We start from the raw sequence: 15000 nt of genomic DNA, 5'->3' as shown, positions 1-15000 counted from the left end.
AGCAAGAAAATAGGATTACCGTGATATGTAGAAAGGAGGTGAGAACACTACAGGGTGTAAAGACAGATGGGAAAGCTCTGCGGGGAGTGGTCAGCAAAGGAAGGAAACGTGAAGTGAAGTAATGACATGAAAAGAGATTGGTGAAGGAGGCTCCTGGTAAAATGAAAAGGAAACTGGGAATACAAACTAAACAGAAAGATTTGTTTGAAACGGCGAGGTTTAATGTATAAATGCATAATATTGATGGTGTCATGGTTATTTGGTGTGTATATGTTTTTTTGTTTTTTTATCCAAAAATGGTCACATTACTGGTATCACCTAAATTAAATGTTTCTTTTCTTATATATTTTTTTATTATTTTCTTACAGTACCCAATTTTTTCTTCCCTTCTTTTTACATGTAGTGTTCTTGTTTCTACTGATAGTATTGTATATTTCATGTCACCAATGGAATGATATCATAAAGAAATATGTTTGCTGGGTTGCTGATAAATGGAGAAAATAATATTTATTTGGCAATATACATTATTTGTAGCCGGTAATGCCAACGTCTTCACATGCATTACACAAAGTGTTTACATAGCACCATCTCTTAATTTTGAAATTCTTGCTTATAGTTTTGAGTTCACAGCATCGCAAAGATGAGTGGCAGTAATGCTACATAATTCATTCACCACTTCAGTTAATGACAAACAATGATTAGTATTCTGCTCTTATACATCAGATGATGTTTGTGTGGTCAGGTCAGCACTAGTCCCTCCCCACTTGAATGATCATCAAAACAAAAACAGGACGGCAATTTTTACTTGGTCGTACTAACATGTGTGTTGTTAGCATTGCTCTTCTGTGTATTCACTTTTGACGTTTAGTATTTTTTGTCTGTGTTGCCCTACTAAAAGCAACATCCCCTTTCCGTGTTTGTGTTCCCCGCATGCCGTGCACCAGTAGGCCACCTTTTTCTCGTTCCCTTACTGTGTGCGTTTAGCCCTTCTTCCATTCTAACTACTCCCTCTATGCCTCCCTCCTCCCCTTTGGTCCTTGTTTATAGTGTCCATCCCCTCCCTTCTCTCAAAGCTCCCTCCCTCCTTACTTTCAGTGTTCACAGTAAACACTTCCCCTCCCCATTTTCTTCCCTTTCTACTACCGCAGCTCTCTTCCACTGCCCTTTCCCCGCAGCACAATGTATACCACACACTGCCTGCGGCGTCTTGTCGCCCACGTGTGCAATTAAGTTTTTTATTGTTTTCCTATTTATTTCCCACAGGAGCGAGAAGCCGCTCTAAAGTTTTAACTCAATACTGAAGCAACAAGGGGACGAGTTCCTTTTTTTCATGGCATCTCGTGAACACAACAGTGGAATCCTTGGATTCTAAGTGGTGTCCAGAGCCACTATGAGGCAAGCACTGATGAGGATGACTTGCTTTCACTCGCATGAACGTCGAGTCTGGTGCAAGAGCCGCAAGCTAAGCCACCCGTGTCGTGCCTTAGGCAGTGGGATGAACAGCGTTTCCTGTAATGATTACGGAAAGGCTCAGCGTGTTCCGTCTCTTGGTGAGGCTCCGTTGAGAAGCACAGTGCGAGAAGGAGCACGACAATAGTGGACAAAGCCCGGTCAGGAAGCATTTCATCTTGTAGCTCTGAAATGCTTTCCGACACATTGCTAAAGACTTGCTGAATTTGTGCCGTGATCCATATTGCCAGGAGTTTGAATACTCAGTGTAGCTTCATGTCCTTCTGTAATGTAATGTGAAATACTTGTTTTCGAAAACATATGCTTGTCTGAGAATTAGCTAGTAACCAGGAGAAAATTCATTCCTGTACCCACTACCAACACAAGGTATACGCAAAAGCTGTTGCAAATTACAAAGCATAAACGCAAGACCCTACCACAGTTTACGGCAAAAGTAATATTCTACTGTTGACACAGCGAGGACAACTGCTTTTCCTGCACCAACATAGCTTTGGGTTATCAAGCTTTACGCTCCCCACCGTCATCCTGTATGCCAGATAACACAACATAGCACCCCATAAAGAGAAAATTAAAAACTTGGACACACATCCTTTCCCTCCGTGACAACACCGCTTGCTCATAGCACCCTACCGTTCCGTGTTAAAACAGTACCCTTTTCTTCCCTAACAGCACTGTGATGACACAGCAAACTTCTCTTCTCTGATAACACAGCTTTCTTATACCACTCATCTTCCTTTATAACACAGCGTGTACACAACATCTTTTCCCTCCATGACCACACAGTGTAGACATAACACCCTTCTTTTCCTTCATAACACAGCATGGATACAACACCCTTTTCCTCCCTGACAAAATAAGAACACAGTATCATTCCCTCTCTGAAAGCACATGGAGGACACAGTAAACATTTCCTTCAGACGACGCAACGCAGACATCCTAAGATCTCTACTGACATCACCACAAGCACACAACTTTCCTACCCCTAACAAAAGAGCACACACAGCATCACTATCCTCACAACACAGCAAGCAGACATCATCCCTACCCTAACATCAGCACACATACAGCATCCCTACTCTGACAACACAGCACAGACACATCATCTCTACACTGACAACACAGTAAACACACAGTATCCCTACCTTGACAACACAACTCAGACACAACAAGCAAACAACACCATCCCACTCCTGGCAATAGAAAGTGAAGACAGCCATTCATTTACCCTCCCCAGCCCCATGCTAGTCTCTCATACTCACAGTAGACGCTGAGCCTGATGGAGTCGCTGAGGTTTCGTTCTCCGGGTAAGGCGGGATTGGCGGCAGTGCAGGTGAGAGTGGCTCCGTTGTGCTCCCGGTCCACAAGCAGCGTGAGGGTGGCGCTGGTCACGTTGCCACCGGCCTCCACCTGAGAACAAGGAGAAAGACGGAGAACAAAGACACTTGAGACATCAATGGAAAACCAAAGCACTTGCTCTTCTCGACCCAGATCAGATTCTCCAGGCTGGTCTACCTTGTTTCAGGCACTCAGGGACAAGGTGCCACTCTCTTCACTTGACACTGAAAGACACGTTCATGCTTTGTCGCTTTACACTCATTTTATTTTACAAGTATTATTGTGAAAAGTCAAATAGCAAGACCACTATTCCATTTGAAAGCTCTATAGGCAATGTCACCTGCATTATGCTTCTATTTCTCTTCAAGGTTGTTTAGCATTTTTTTTTTTTTTTTCAATGTTCAATATAAGTTTCCATTGTTTTCTCTCTCTGAATGATACATGAATGATTTTATAACACGTGATCAAGAAATTCATCATCTTCAAAATTTTACAAAACAAAGAATGAAATTTCAGGTATTTTGAGCTAACCTTATTTATTATGCTTTTCATTTCATCATCATTCTATCATTATTTTTAGCCTTTTCATTTTTACTATTATTATTATTATTATTATTATTATTATTATTATTATTATTATTATTATTATTGTTGTCTTTATTACTATTATCATTATTATTATTTTTATTATTATTATTATTCTTATTGTTACTATCATTATCATTATCATTATTATCATTATTATTATTATTGTTATTATCATCATTAATTTTACCATCATTATTATTATTATTATCATTATGTTATTATCATTGTCATTATAACATTGCCGTTATTGTCACATATCATTATTAGTAATAGCAGTGTTCGTATTACTAGTAGCTGCAGTCGAAGCTTCATCACCAATGACAATAATGAAAAGCATTGCTCATGAGGAAGAGGAAAAGAAGAAAGTGGTAGTGGAGAGTTTCCTTTGTTTCGCGTATACAAAGAATGAAGCGAGCGATCAAAGGAGTTGTAGATTTTTCTCCCTGCTTTCTTGATGTTGAAGGACATATTTCACTACTGATAAAAGCGAGGAAATTGCGGACTATCTTTATATCATAATAAAAGACTGCCTCTCTTATACTTTTCTTTTACTAATAGACACCTGTGACGTTTCCTTCATCTCTCTCTCTCTCTCTCTCTCTCTCTCTCTCTCTCTCTCTCTCTCTCTCTCTCTCTCAGATGATTTCATCTCTTTGGTTCGCACCTTCTCCCTTCCTTCATCTCCACAAATTAACTTTAATCTTCACCACTAACACTCTCACGTTACAGTATATACACTCGGTCCTCTGCCTCTCCCTCTCTTCTTTCCCACTCTCTTCAGCTTCTCCCCTCCGAGGCATTCATCCCATTTCAGTTTCTACCATCGAAAGGAAGTAAAATAGAAGTAGGAAGTGACTGTGATGCAATATTAAACTACCACTCTCTTTATTTGCCCTTCTTTTTCCAACTTTCCTTCATATTCTTATTTTTTTCCTCTTTTCTATTTGTCTGTTTTTCCCTTCTTCTGCTCTTCCTGTTTGTTTGTCGCCATTCCCTTGTTTTCCTTCTCGCCAACTCCCGTCCCTCTTCTTGCTATCCATTTGTCCCGCAATTTTCCTTTTTTTCCCACCAAACTTCTGCCGTTGGCGCAGTTTACAGGACGCCACACACTCGGCATTCGACGGCATTCGACCAAATTCACCTCACAGGACTCCAGGTGCTTGTGCTCATGTGTCTCTGACCTCCTCACTACACCTTTACTCCTGTCATCTCTCTTTCCCCAATGCTACTCCTTTTTTTTGCTCCCCCTCCCTCTCTTTTCATTCCCCTCCCTTTTCTCTGCTTCTCTTCACGTAAGCTGAGAAACGTCCCTTGTGTGATGGCTGTATTTAGGTATAAGTATTTCTTTCCGTTTTTTCTTTTAGTCTCTCTCTCTCTCTCTCTCTCTCTCTCTCTCTCTCTCTCTCTCTCTCTCTCTCTCTCTCTCTCTCTCTCTCTCTCTCTCTCTCTCTCTCTCTCTCTCTCTCTCTCTCTCTCTCTCTCTCTCTCTCTCTCTCTCTCTCTCTCTCTCTCTCTCTCTCTCTCTCTCTCTCTCTCTCTCTCTCTCTCTCGTTTTAAATATCTCTGATACTTAACCCGTTCAAGGAAGTAACTGGAGAATCAAACTTCCATTTTTTTTGTTTTCTTCTTACGGTTTGTATAAGTTTTGCGCTTCCTCTTCTTTTATTTTCATACCTCCTGCTCTTCTTATTTCCAAGTTTAATTTTGCAGCTTGTATAATTCATACATTTATTTCTCCTCAACACACTTCAGTTCCTCCCAGTCACATTCATAATACGCTTCCATCCCTTTTTTTTTTTTAATGTTAATTTTCGCTGTTAAAATAATCCATCCATTTATCAATCTTTCCTAGAACTTTTACTACCTCTCCAAATTTAGTTCTTCTGTCCTTCGTTCCCTTTCCTTCCAATTTCTCTACTTCTTTCCTCCATTGCTTGGATTACTCACGGCATAAGAAACTTGTGAGAGGGGCTTGTGGCCGCTCCACCAGGTTAGCTGAGCGGGAGGGTGGGAGCCAGCGGCACGGCATGTCAGACGCAGCTTCGTGCCCGCCGAGGCTGCAGCGCCTGGACCCAGAATTCTGACTGTCACCGGTGGCACTGCAACGAGAGAGACTTGCAAGTGCCTTGCCTCTGTTGTTGTGTTTTCTGTCATATTCGTAAAAGCATGAATTATATTTAGAAGTTGTGAAATGTGTCAGTTGGTCGACAGATATCTGCTCACCGTATTCACGTATTGCTCTGAAAAATAAAAAAGAAAGGAGGTTAGGCAGGATAAAAGGATATATTTTGAGGGCAATTATATGTCACGGATGGGAAATGTGTGTGTGTGTGTGTGTGTGTGTGTGTGTGTGTGTGTGTGTGTGTGTGTGTGTGTGTGTGTGTGTGTGTGTGTGTGTGTGTGTGTGTGTGTGTGTGTGTGTGTGTGTGTGTGTGTGTGTGTGTGTGTTTGTGCATGAGTTCGTACTCGCAGGGATTCATATTGAATTTGCAATAATGGCAGGTCTGGAAATGAGAGTCGCCTCCTTCCTGCTGGAATGTTAACTCGTCATTGGAGAGTGGCAGGGAGTGTGCGTTGTATTTAGTTTCCAGGCTGTCGGGCCCCAGACAGGTGATGATTTGCCGTGACTTAGAAAACTCAGAATAGCGACGAACAATAATTCTGCTGTCGAGTTGGAACTGAGAGCATATTAAAATCCATAGTATGGAGCGCCGCTATTTACAGTTTGTTTAGCAACTAACATACTGGCAAGCCTCGTGCCCCTGCTGGAGCCTTTGAGTGTGTGTGTGTGTGTGTGTGTGTGTGTGTGTGTGTGTGTGTGTGTGTGTGTGTGTGTGTGTGTGTGTACGTGCGCGTGTGTGCGCGTGTGTGCGTGTGCGTGCGTGTGTGTTTTACATACTTGATACATAGTCTTTGTGAATTTTAAAGTAACTCCACAAATTTCATCCTCAACCAGGCAGACAATAAGAACCATGCCAATCTCAAAGAACAAAACCCTCCTGTTTCTTTTTTCTTTGTTTTTCTTTCATCATGAAGCAATTTAGATTTTTGTGCGGGTCAGACTTTTCTGAATTTCCTCTTCATTTGATCGTAAATTACATTTCATAAGAAAAGACTAACGCAAACCTAATCTGCAATGATTGAAACAAAACGTTTAGAACAGTTTTTTTGTATATTTGCGTATCTTCGAATATATTTCTGAATTAAAGTTAAATGTGTGATGAAATGTTATTGTGAAAGCCTTTATTTTTTTAAGTTCTGCAGTAAAAATTTACAGCTTTGTCTTAGAGACTTTCAAAAGAAGCAATTCTGGCTTGTTTGTAGTTTTACAGACTTCTTTCCTGTACTCCCCCAGAGGAGTTTTATTTTTCAATGTTCTCAAAAACAACATGTATTCTTTCGTATACAATTATAAAGTTCAGAAAGTTTCGGTCTTGTATCAGGTTTCACTTTTGTTAGACTCTTCACACGCGAAGGTGAATTCTCTACCACAGTATACACAAAAGTGATAAGAGGAAAGAGAGAGCTGAATGTGTTGAGGTACCGCTTTGCTTTCTATCTAACTCTCTACACGTGCTAAAGATTCTTCACAAAATGATAAATAAATCGATAAATGAATTGAATATATGAAAAAAACGGCGCATGCTGTACCTGTAAATGATAAATTAGTAACAATACTATTTGAAAATTAGTATTAAAAACACGTAGGTTTACAGATGATGTTTAGCCTCATAGGATCTGTCAAGTATGTCTCAGTTGTTAGGGAGAGAAAGACTCTCACGGACTATATACACCACAACATCCACACACATGAACCGAAAAGATGATGTGAAATCACGGCGAGGTTGTGAAATCAAGGCCAGTTCATGAAAGTCATTAATTTTACGTTTACAAATAAATGTGAATTTCATGTTTTGCTTTTATCTTCCGTGGACTTCCACTACAGCACTATTGGCAGACAGCAGGCAAATACTGTGTGGGTTTTGTGTGCTGCAGAGAACACAAGTTTCCACCATCCATCCATCCATACATCCATCTATCCGTCCATCCAGTGATTTCTCCTCTCTGCACCTACTCCACCGCATCTCTCTCTCTCTCTCTCTCTCTCTCTCTCTCTCTCTCTCTCTCTCTCTCTCTCTCTCTCTCTCCTCACACACACACACACACACACACACACACACACACACACACACACGCGCGCGCGCGCGCACACACATGAACTGGAGATACACAGGAAGCACACTAGCACATATGTATAACAAAAGTTATCACATTGTGACAAATTCGGCTAACGACGAGTATCTCTGAGCAAGAGAAGTAAATCGTCTGGCCATTAAATGAAGGAGAACAATATGTTCACCTAGAGAGCTGTCACAAATAGGTTTGGTAAGCTTGTCCGCGTAGAAATAAACACACCATTCACAAAAGCAGAGAGAGAGAGAGAGAGAGAGAGAGAGAGAGAGAGAGAGAGAGAGGAGGAGGGGAGTGTTTTGCAGCGGTAGTGTAAGCTTCGCCTGATGGAAGTTAGTAACAGGCAGCTTCCGGCACAGACTCGGACATCAACGAATAATGGAAGCTTGTTAAGGCTTACCGGCCGGAGCGAGGCCCATCAGGACCAAGTGCGGCTCGGCTTTCCTTGCCTCGCTCTGCTTCGTGAAAGGCTGAATCCTTCTCAATGTGTTCGTAAGACGGCGTAGTGAGAAAGGTGTTTTGGAATGGGATTTTAACATGATTAATTTCCTCCCGTGAAAATTACTTTTTAAATGCTACGTGATTCTCCAAAGACAAAATAAACAAACAAGGGAAAAAAAAGAGCTTTATTGGAACTCCAGAAAAGGAAAATTGTGCGACTTTTAAAAAATGAAAGGTCAATTTAGTCAGCGGGGTATCTTATTCCCCTATTGAAATAGTCCAACTTGTGGGAAAGTAGGGAAAAGTAAGGAAGATTGTTTCAGAGTTTACCAATGAAGGGGATGAAGGAGTGAGTATTCTGGCTAACTCTTGTATAAGTAAGATATACTACAGAATCGGGATGAGGGTGAGCTGAAAGTGTTAGGTAGCGTACAGAGGGAAGCAGGGAAGCATGAAACCAGCGAGTCCAAATCAGCAATAACTTGGAAAATAGTGGTAAAAGACAGCAAGGAAACTAGCAGCGCAGCCGACCATGAAAGAATGGAGAGAACCAGTTAAAGAAGAGAAATCGACAAGACAAACTCCACTCCCCCTTCTAACACATAAGCAAGAAAATCTACATCCGCTGATCCATAGTAAACATATGTATAATTAAAATACAGAGGCGAAAGTAATGTTGACAAGGACGATAGAAACGTCTAAGTGAATTTGATCTTACACAACTTATGATACAAATTTCACAATCTGGGTCATAACTGTTTGATATAGTATAAGCAAGTTATGAAAAACTATGTAGGTATGTTATTAGTCTACATTGTTTAAGTGTATGTATTAATAAGAAAAAAAATGTATTTTTCATACATTAAAGATTACAAGTTTTGCTGGGTTGCTAAAAAGGTAAGAAAATGCACCAGTCTTCCGTATAACTCCTTCGGAAACTCGTAGATACGTTTGATAGAGGCAAGAGGCAAAGGCGAATACGAACGAATTACGTTGATGTCACTTACAAGAAGTGAAAGTGAACTCGTTGGTTTACAAGGTCGGTCCATATCGAGTTCAATGCCCAAATAGATGTGAGATTAGCCTGAGGAGCAAAGAAAATGGTTAGGATACATAGATTTAAGTACCTCACTTCGAACATGTGCCAGCATGATAACACAGAATGGGGTAGAAGGGAGAAATGGGACTGGAAGGGAGAAGACTGGTTCAATATGTAAGGCGTATGAAAGAGGAAAAGGTCTGCAAGAAGCAATAATTGTACCAATAATCACAAAAACAAGTATAATGCTTGGCCAAACCTGTGATATGGGTTAAGATGGATGTTGGAAACAAAGTTTATACAAAAGATCTGGTATGTTAAATAAAGGCAAAATAATGAATATGTAATGATTAAGTGAGATGATTAAGGGAATGAGTGAGTATAGTATATGTGTGCAAGAAGTCAACCTACAGCAAAATTCGAGAACTAAAGTGCTCGGGCATGTAAGAGAGAGAATGAGGGGAGAATAAGAGGATTAGAGGAAGCAAGGACAACAATGAATAGAGATCCTTCAGTTGTAACCTTCCTTTTTTTTAAGTCCTACAAATACGTGTGATATGTTGATAGACACGGAAACTGATCCATAGTTAGATAAGAAATAGATAGATAGGGAGATAGATATATGAGTTCCCCGTATTCATGCAATTCTTGTTAAGGGTCGTGTCTGAAAAATAAATTCGAGAAATCTAAGCTGACGTTATATTCAGTCGAATTATAGTTTAAGCTACGGAGTACGAGTTTCAAACGAACTAGCAAGGTTTTGATAATTAAACCATACCGTAAGTCTTAGAACCGACAATTTATCTTTGAGATCATTGGAGAGGAGTTATGTCACGTCTGTTCTTTGTAGCTTTGTGATTATAGCCAGTAAAATATTCTAAAGTCATTTTTGTGATGTGTTTCTCGCAAATACAACATAGAAACACTCGTCGCAAACTCAGGTTTCTGATTTAGTATTGACAATTCCAAATGCACCATCTTTGCTTTCGTGTGTCAAAAAATATTAAACGTACTAAGGTAACAAAACGTAGTGAGAAAATAAGACTGATCAAAGGAAGCTAAAGGAATACACAATTCAGAATAGCAACTTGAACGAAAAATGTGACAAAAGCTTATTCTTGTTTTCAAGGCCGTGAGGAGTCCGGGTTTACTGTTGCAGCAGGTGCTTTAAACAGGTGCTTTGATTAATGCCGGGATAAAAGCAGAATGTGTCATATTTTTTTTCCCCGGGACAATTAAGGGTTTTGTATAGTTGAGTAGTAAATTACGAAACTGAGTAGATAAAAAATCATGAAATCTTAGAAAGTTTCAAGATGATGTGCACGACATATTTTTTATTATAAAAGTCAGTGAAATGGATACAACTGATAGAGAACTTGTGGGAGTGGAATCAATACACTCATCATCAGCCTTGAACACTTGACTCGCGTTGAGGAAAATGTTGGGATGTTGAGTGTTCAGTGTAAGTAGAATAGCAAAAAATTGGATCTCGTACAGGGAAGCTGCAAAATTTAATAAAAAAGTTGGACGCCTCCTAAAAACAAGACCTTGTGAGCGGGCCAACCTGGGAATATTTTTGTATGCTACCCAGAGTGGATAGAAGGGTGGTAGGGTTATTGAACACATTCAATTTTCTTTTTGAATAATCGTAAAAAAATAAATGTCGTGTATATGTGTAGCTTGTTTCTATAGTGTCATATTGATATAAATACGTTTTTCTCTGCAGGAGCGGAATCAGGTAAAATTCTTTATATCACTGAAAGCAACGTATAATATTAGAGAAGATAAGAGGAGTGACAATATGTCTCCAGTCTCATCCTCTCTTCTCATGCTTATATTTTCAGCTATTGTAACACAGGCGAACGTGTCTGTTACTTTAAAATTAATTAAATGAATGAGTTTACTAAGTAGATAAGTAAAATTTAAAAGCAACCAATTGTTCAAACAAAGAAATACATAACAAATTATTTTCTTAGTCATAGGATACTTACATGTGACATTGACTATCACAGAGGCTGTCTGCACCTGGGGAAGGGTAGTGTGCACTTGGGCGAGTGAGGGCATGTGGGCGTGACAGGAGAGAGTGCTGCCTAGAAGGTCACGGCTGCCGACAATAGCCACCCGCGCCTCCACCCAAAATTTTTCTGCAGGAAAGAAAAGACAAAAAAGCCTTGACAATAGGAAACCTAAACACTTTCGGGTACCAGTGAACGTTTTAACCTGGAGTCCACAACACTTTTACAACCTTGCCAGAACTTACGAGAGCAAAATAATGAACTTTTGGAAAAATAAAAGTTATCAATATTTTCTGTTTACCTTTTCCCTTAGCCATTTTTCGGTTATTTTTCCCTGACTATATTTTACCGGGGCAGTATTTTTGCTGGAAGTTTTACTATTTATATTCCCTAAAGGTGAAAAATTCATAACCATTATTTCACAACTTGTTCCATCTTACTCGATGGGTCTATAGGACACACACACACACACACACACACACACACACACACACACACACACACACACACACACACACACACACACACACACACACACACACACACACACACACACACACACACACACACACACACACACACACACACACACACACACACACACACACACACATCCAGAGAGGTAAACACGGCAGGCCAACGACAGCAAATAACAATGACGGGCGGCTTTTGTTCCCAAACTATTGGTAGTAAAGCCACCTGAAAAACGTCAGGTGTACACCTGTTCTGGGATTACGTGCGTGACTCCAGCTAATGCAACCAACTTTATTACAGGCAGTAAATACTCCGCTCTATCACCATGCACTCAAAACAATAGCGATGAAAATATTGAAAGGAAATTCGGATTGTGCGATAATTTATCTCCAAACTCATGCACCCTCCGCCGCTGACATCTGAATGGAGGGATGGCAGCAGGTGGCTCGATTAACTACCTGTTGTCGGTCATGCACACGATAAAGGGCGTTCCCGAGGCGCCGCGGATGCAGCGCCAGGCCTCTCTCTCTGTTCATTCACTCCAGGTTCAGTCTTGCTCCTATTTCCCGCGCCAGATTTAGAACATAGAATATTTATTTTTTTCATTAATCAATCTGTTATTCTTTTATTTATTTTGTTTATTCGCATTTTGCTGCGTTATTTGACTAGTGAACTCAGGGCACAATGAACACCCTCCAGTGACTGTATCCACTTCGTTATCTGTGCGAGCCAGCATTCACCTCTGTAACTTGAACACATCTCCAATCGTATGATACTCGCACGTATATATTCGGTAATTGCTGTTGAACTCTGAGTTGTTTGGAAAGTGATTCTATATTTCATGATAAAACCTGAGCATTGTATCCCTAATAGCATAAAAAAAATATTCTTTCAGTTTCGAGAGGGAGCTGGGTGGCGCAGCGACAAGGGGCATGGGACCAGCGTGCTCTCAAACATTTCAGCGTCTTAGCTCGACTACCCTTAACAATCTTGTCTGAAAATTCTTAGGAGTTTCTGATATATTTTCATTATTTCAGGATATGATATAGATTTTGCATCATTAGTGGAAGAAATACCTATGAAAACTTGGAAATAAGTCTCGAAGGCTCTACAGTCTGTCCTTATAACCAAATGACTCACTGTGTTTCTATTTATTTTTTTTTTGTATTCTCTATTGCTTACAACTTGAAATACTTCAAAAGTTGGCCTTCTTTCGGATCTTCTACCCTTTTTTGGCTGTAAATTGACGAATGACATCATAAGGAGATTTTTATTCCCACGAGAGAGAGAGAGAGAGAGAGAGAGAGAGAGAGAAAGGCACAAAGAGAGACAGGTAAAGTTCGCTGAAGGTAATCAGAAATACTGTATCAAGTGTCCCAAACTATAAGAAAATCTCCCTTTACTTGTTTCTCAACTTCCCACCCTCCCTGACGTGAACGGAGAAAGAAGGGAAGGAAAGAGGCGAGAGAGATGAAAGTAAGAGTATCAAAAGAGGAAAAGGAAGGAGAGAGACACCAAAGGGATGAATGGAAAGGTAGAAGTAGTAACAGTAATAGAAGTAGTAATGAAGGAAAAGGAGGAACATGAAAGAAAAAGGAAGGGAGAAAGATGAGTTGAGAGAGAGAGAGAGAAGAGAGAGAGAGAGAGAGAGAGAGAGAGAGAGAGAGAGAGAGAGAGAGAGAGAGAGAGAGAGAGAGAGAGAGAGAGAGAGAGAGAGAGAGAGAGAGAGAGAGAGAGAGAGAGAGAGAGAGAGAGAGAGAGAGAGAGAGAGAGAGAGAGAGAGAGAGAGAGAGAGAGAGAGAGAGAGAGAGAGAGAGGTACGAAGGGACGGGAGGCAATAATAGAGGGAAGGTGTGAGAGGGTAACTCACCATGAAAATAAAAGGGGAAAAAAATAACTCGCAGAATGGTTTAATGCATATTGCTTTGGGCGCTTCGTGTAGTAGGCGTCTGGGAGACTTTTTATTACTATAATTATATCCTTCTTTGATGATGTCGCATTGTCTTATTGCATCGGTTTTGAAGAAGTGCACAAAGTTGTCTGTTGCTTGAAGAGGAAATCTAAAATAAATAGACAAGTTTACCAAATGCCCGGAAAACAGGCGTCTAGTACTTCGAAATGAAAATAATTATTGATGCGAAAAATGGAAAAGTTTATCAAATGTGAATAGAATAGGTGTCTGCTGGTTGAAAAAAGGAATTAACAATGAAGAGAGGAAAAATAACTATTATGAAATCTCAGGAAAAGGAGTGCCTGGTACTTGAAATAAAAAAATAATGGAAAAAAAAGCGAGAAAAGATTATCCAATGAAGGAAAAAAACTTTTCTTCGTTATACGGAAGGAATAAGACGAAAAATAAGAAAATATTAGGAAATGCCAGAAAACAGATGTCTGCTTTTTAAAAATAGAATAACGATGAAGGGAAAATGAAATTATCTTATATGCTATGAAAAAAGGTGTCTGGATAAAAGAAAATAACTTAAATCTTTTGTGTTAAACTGAAATTACAATTTTAAGTGAAATATACATTTATTTCGGGAAATCATGAATATTGCAGAGGGAAATTTTTTCTAACCCTTTCACAGCTGCCGACATATTCTTTCCTTCCTGGCAAACAATTTAATCATAAATTTTTGCTATTATGTAACTGTAAAACTTATATATATATATATATATATATATATATATATATATATATATATATATATATATATATATATATATATATATATATATATATATATATATATATATATATATATATATATATATATATATATATATATATATATATATATATATATATATATATATATATGCTGTTTATCTCTACAAAGCTAATTTCATTCCATAGTGAACCTCGCCGTGATGGAGGGATTAAAATTTTTACCTCCGTAGTCACCACAAATGCCTTCGTAATTATTAAAAAAATAATAATGTATTTACCGCTCAAACTTTTATATTACTCTTTATTACCAAAATCATTTTTTATATGCTGGAGGTGTTCTTGTATAAAGCGAAAAAAAAATGGTGTATATGCGGTTTCACTTCTTAAGAAGAAAAGAAACATACATGAAGCAGCATGTCAGTCACCTCGTAAATGCCACTACTAAATGAAACCACAGGAGCGCAAGAAAGGTTTCTGGTGTAAAAACATTTCACGTGAAAATTATTACGTTGGAGCAGTAATGCGTCGATTTGTATTCGAGTGTATTCTCGAGCGGCAAGAGTATTGGAGAAAATTGTTGCCTCCTTACTCAGTGTAATTTGCTTAATATATTTCTGGAATCTATATCATTATGTGTGTGGCTCTTACTGTGTGCGCATGTGTGCATTTATGTGTGTGTGTGTGTGTGTGTGTGTGTGTGTGTGTGTGTGTGTGTAATTAACTGTTTGATCTGCTGCAGTCTGACGAGACAGCCAGACGTTACCCTACGGAACGAGCTC

The 15000-nt window shown here is 39.3% G+C and overlaps 1 protein-coding gene and 1 long non-coding RNA gene across 3 annotated transcripts in view; one reads left to right on the top strand and one right to left on the bottom strand.

The window, feature by feature from the left end:
* LOC123518263 overlaps positions 1–15000 on the top strand; it is a 294645-nt gene that overhangs the window by 34289 nt on the left and 245356 nt on the right. The window lies entirely within an intron of this gene.
* LOC123518261 overlaps positions 1–15000 on the bottom strand; it is a 210020-nt gene that overhangs the window by 46320 nt on the left and 148700 nt on the right. Inside the window, exons 5-8 of one of the 2 annotated variants that reach the window (XM_045278988.1) lie at positions 12405–12419; positions 11056–11191; positions 5341–5492; positions 2730–2877 (exon numbers count right to left, since the gene is read on the bottom strand). In XM_045278988.1, coding sequence (XP_045134923.1) covers positions 2730–2877; positions 5341–5492; positions 11056–11191; positions 12405–12419 — 451 coding nt within the window. Of the gene's footprint in view, positions 1–2729; positions 2878–5340; positions 5493–11055; positions 11209–12404; positions 12420–15000 lie in introns of both variants that reach the window. The other variant, XM_045278987.1, reaches the window with a different exon arrangement.

Source organism: Portunus trituberculatus, chromosome 43 (assembly GCF_017591435.1).
Source record: "Portunus trituberculatus isolate SZX2019 chromosome 43, ASM1759143v1, whole genome shotgun sequence".
NCBI classification, from domain to species: domain Eukaryota; kingdom Metazoa; phylum Arthropoda; class Malacostraca; order Decapoda; family Portunidae; genus Portunus; species Portunus trituberculatus.
Note: the sequence above shows the minus strand (reverse complement) of the source record. Positions and strands in the feature narration are given on the sequence as shown.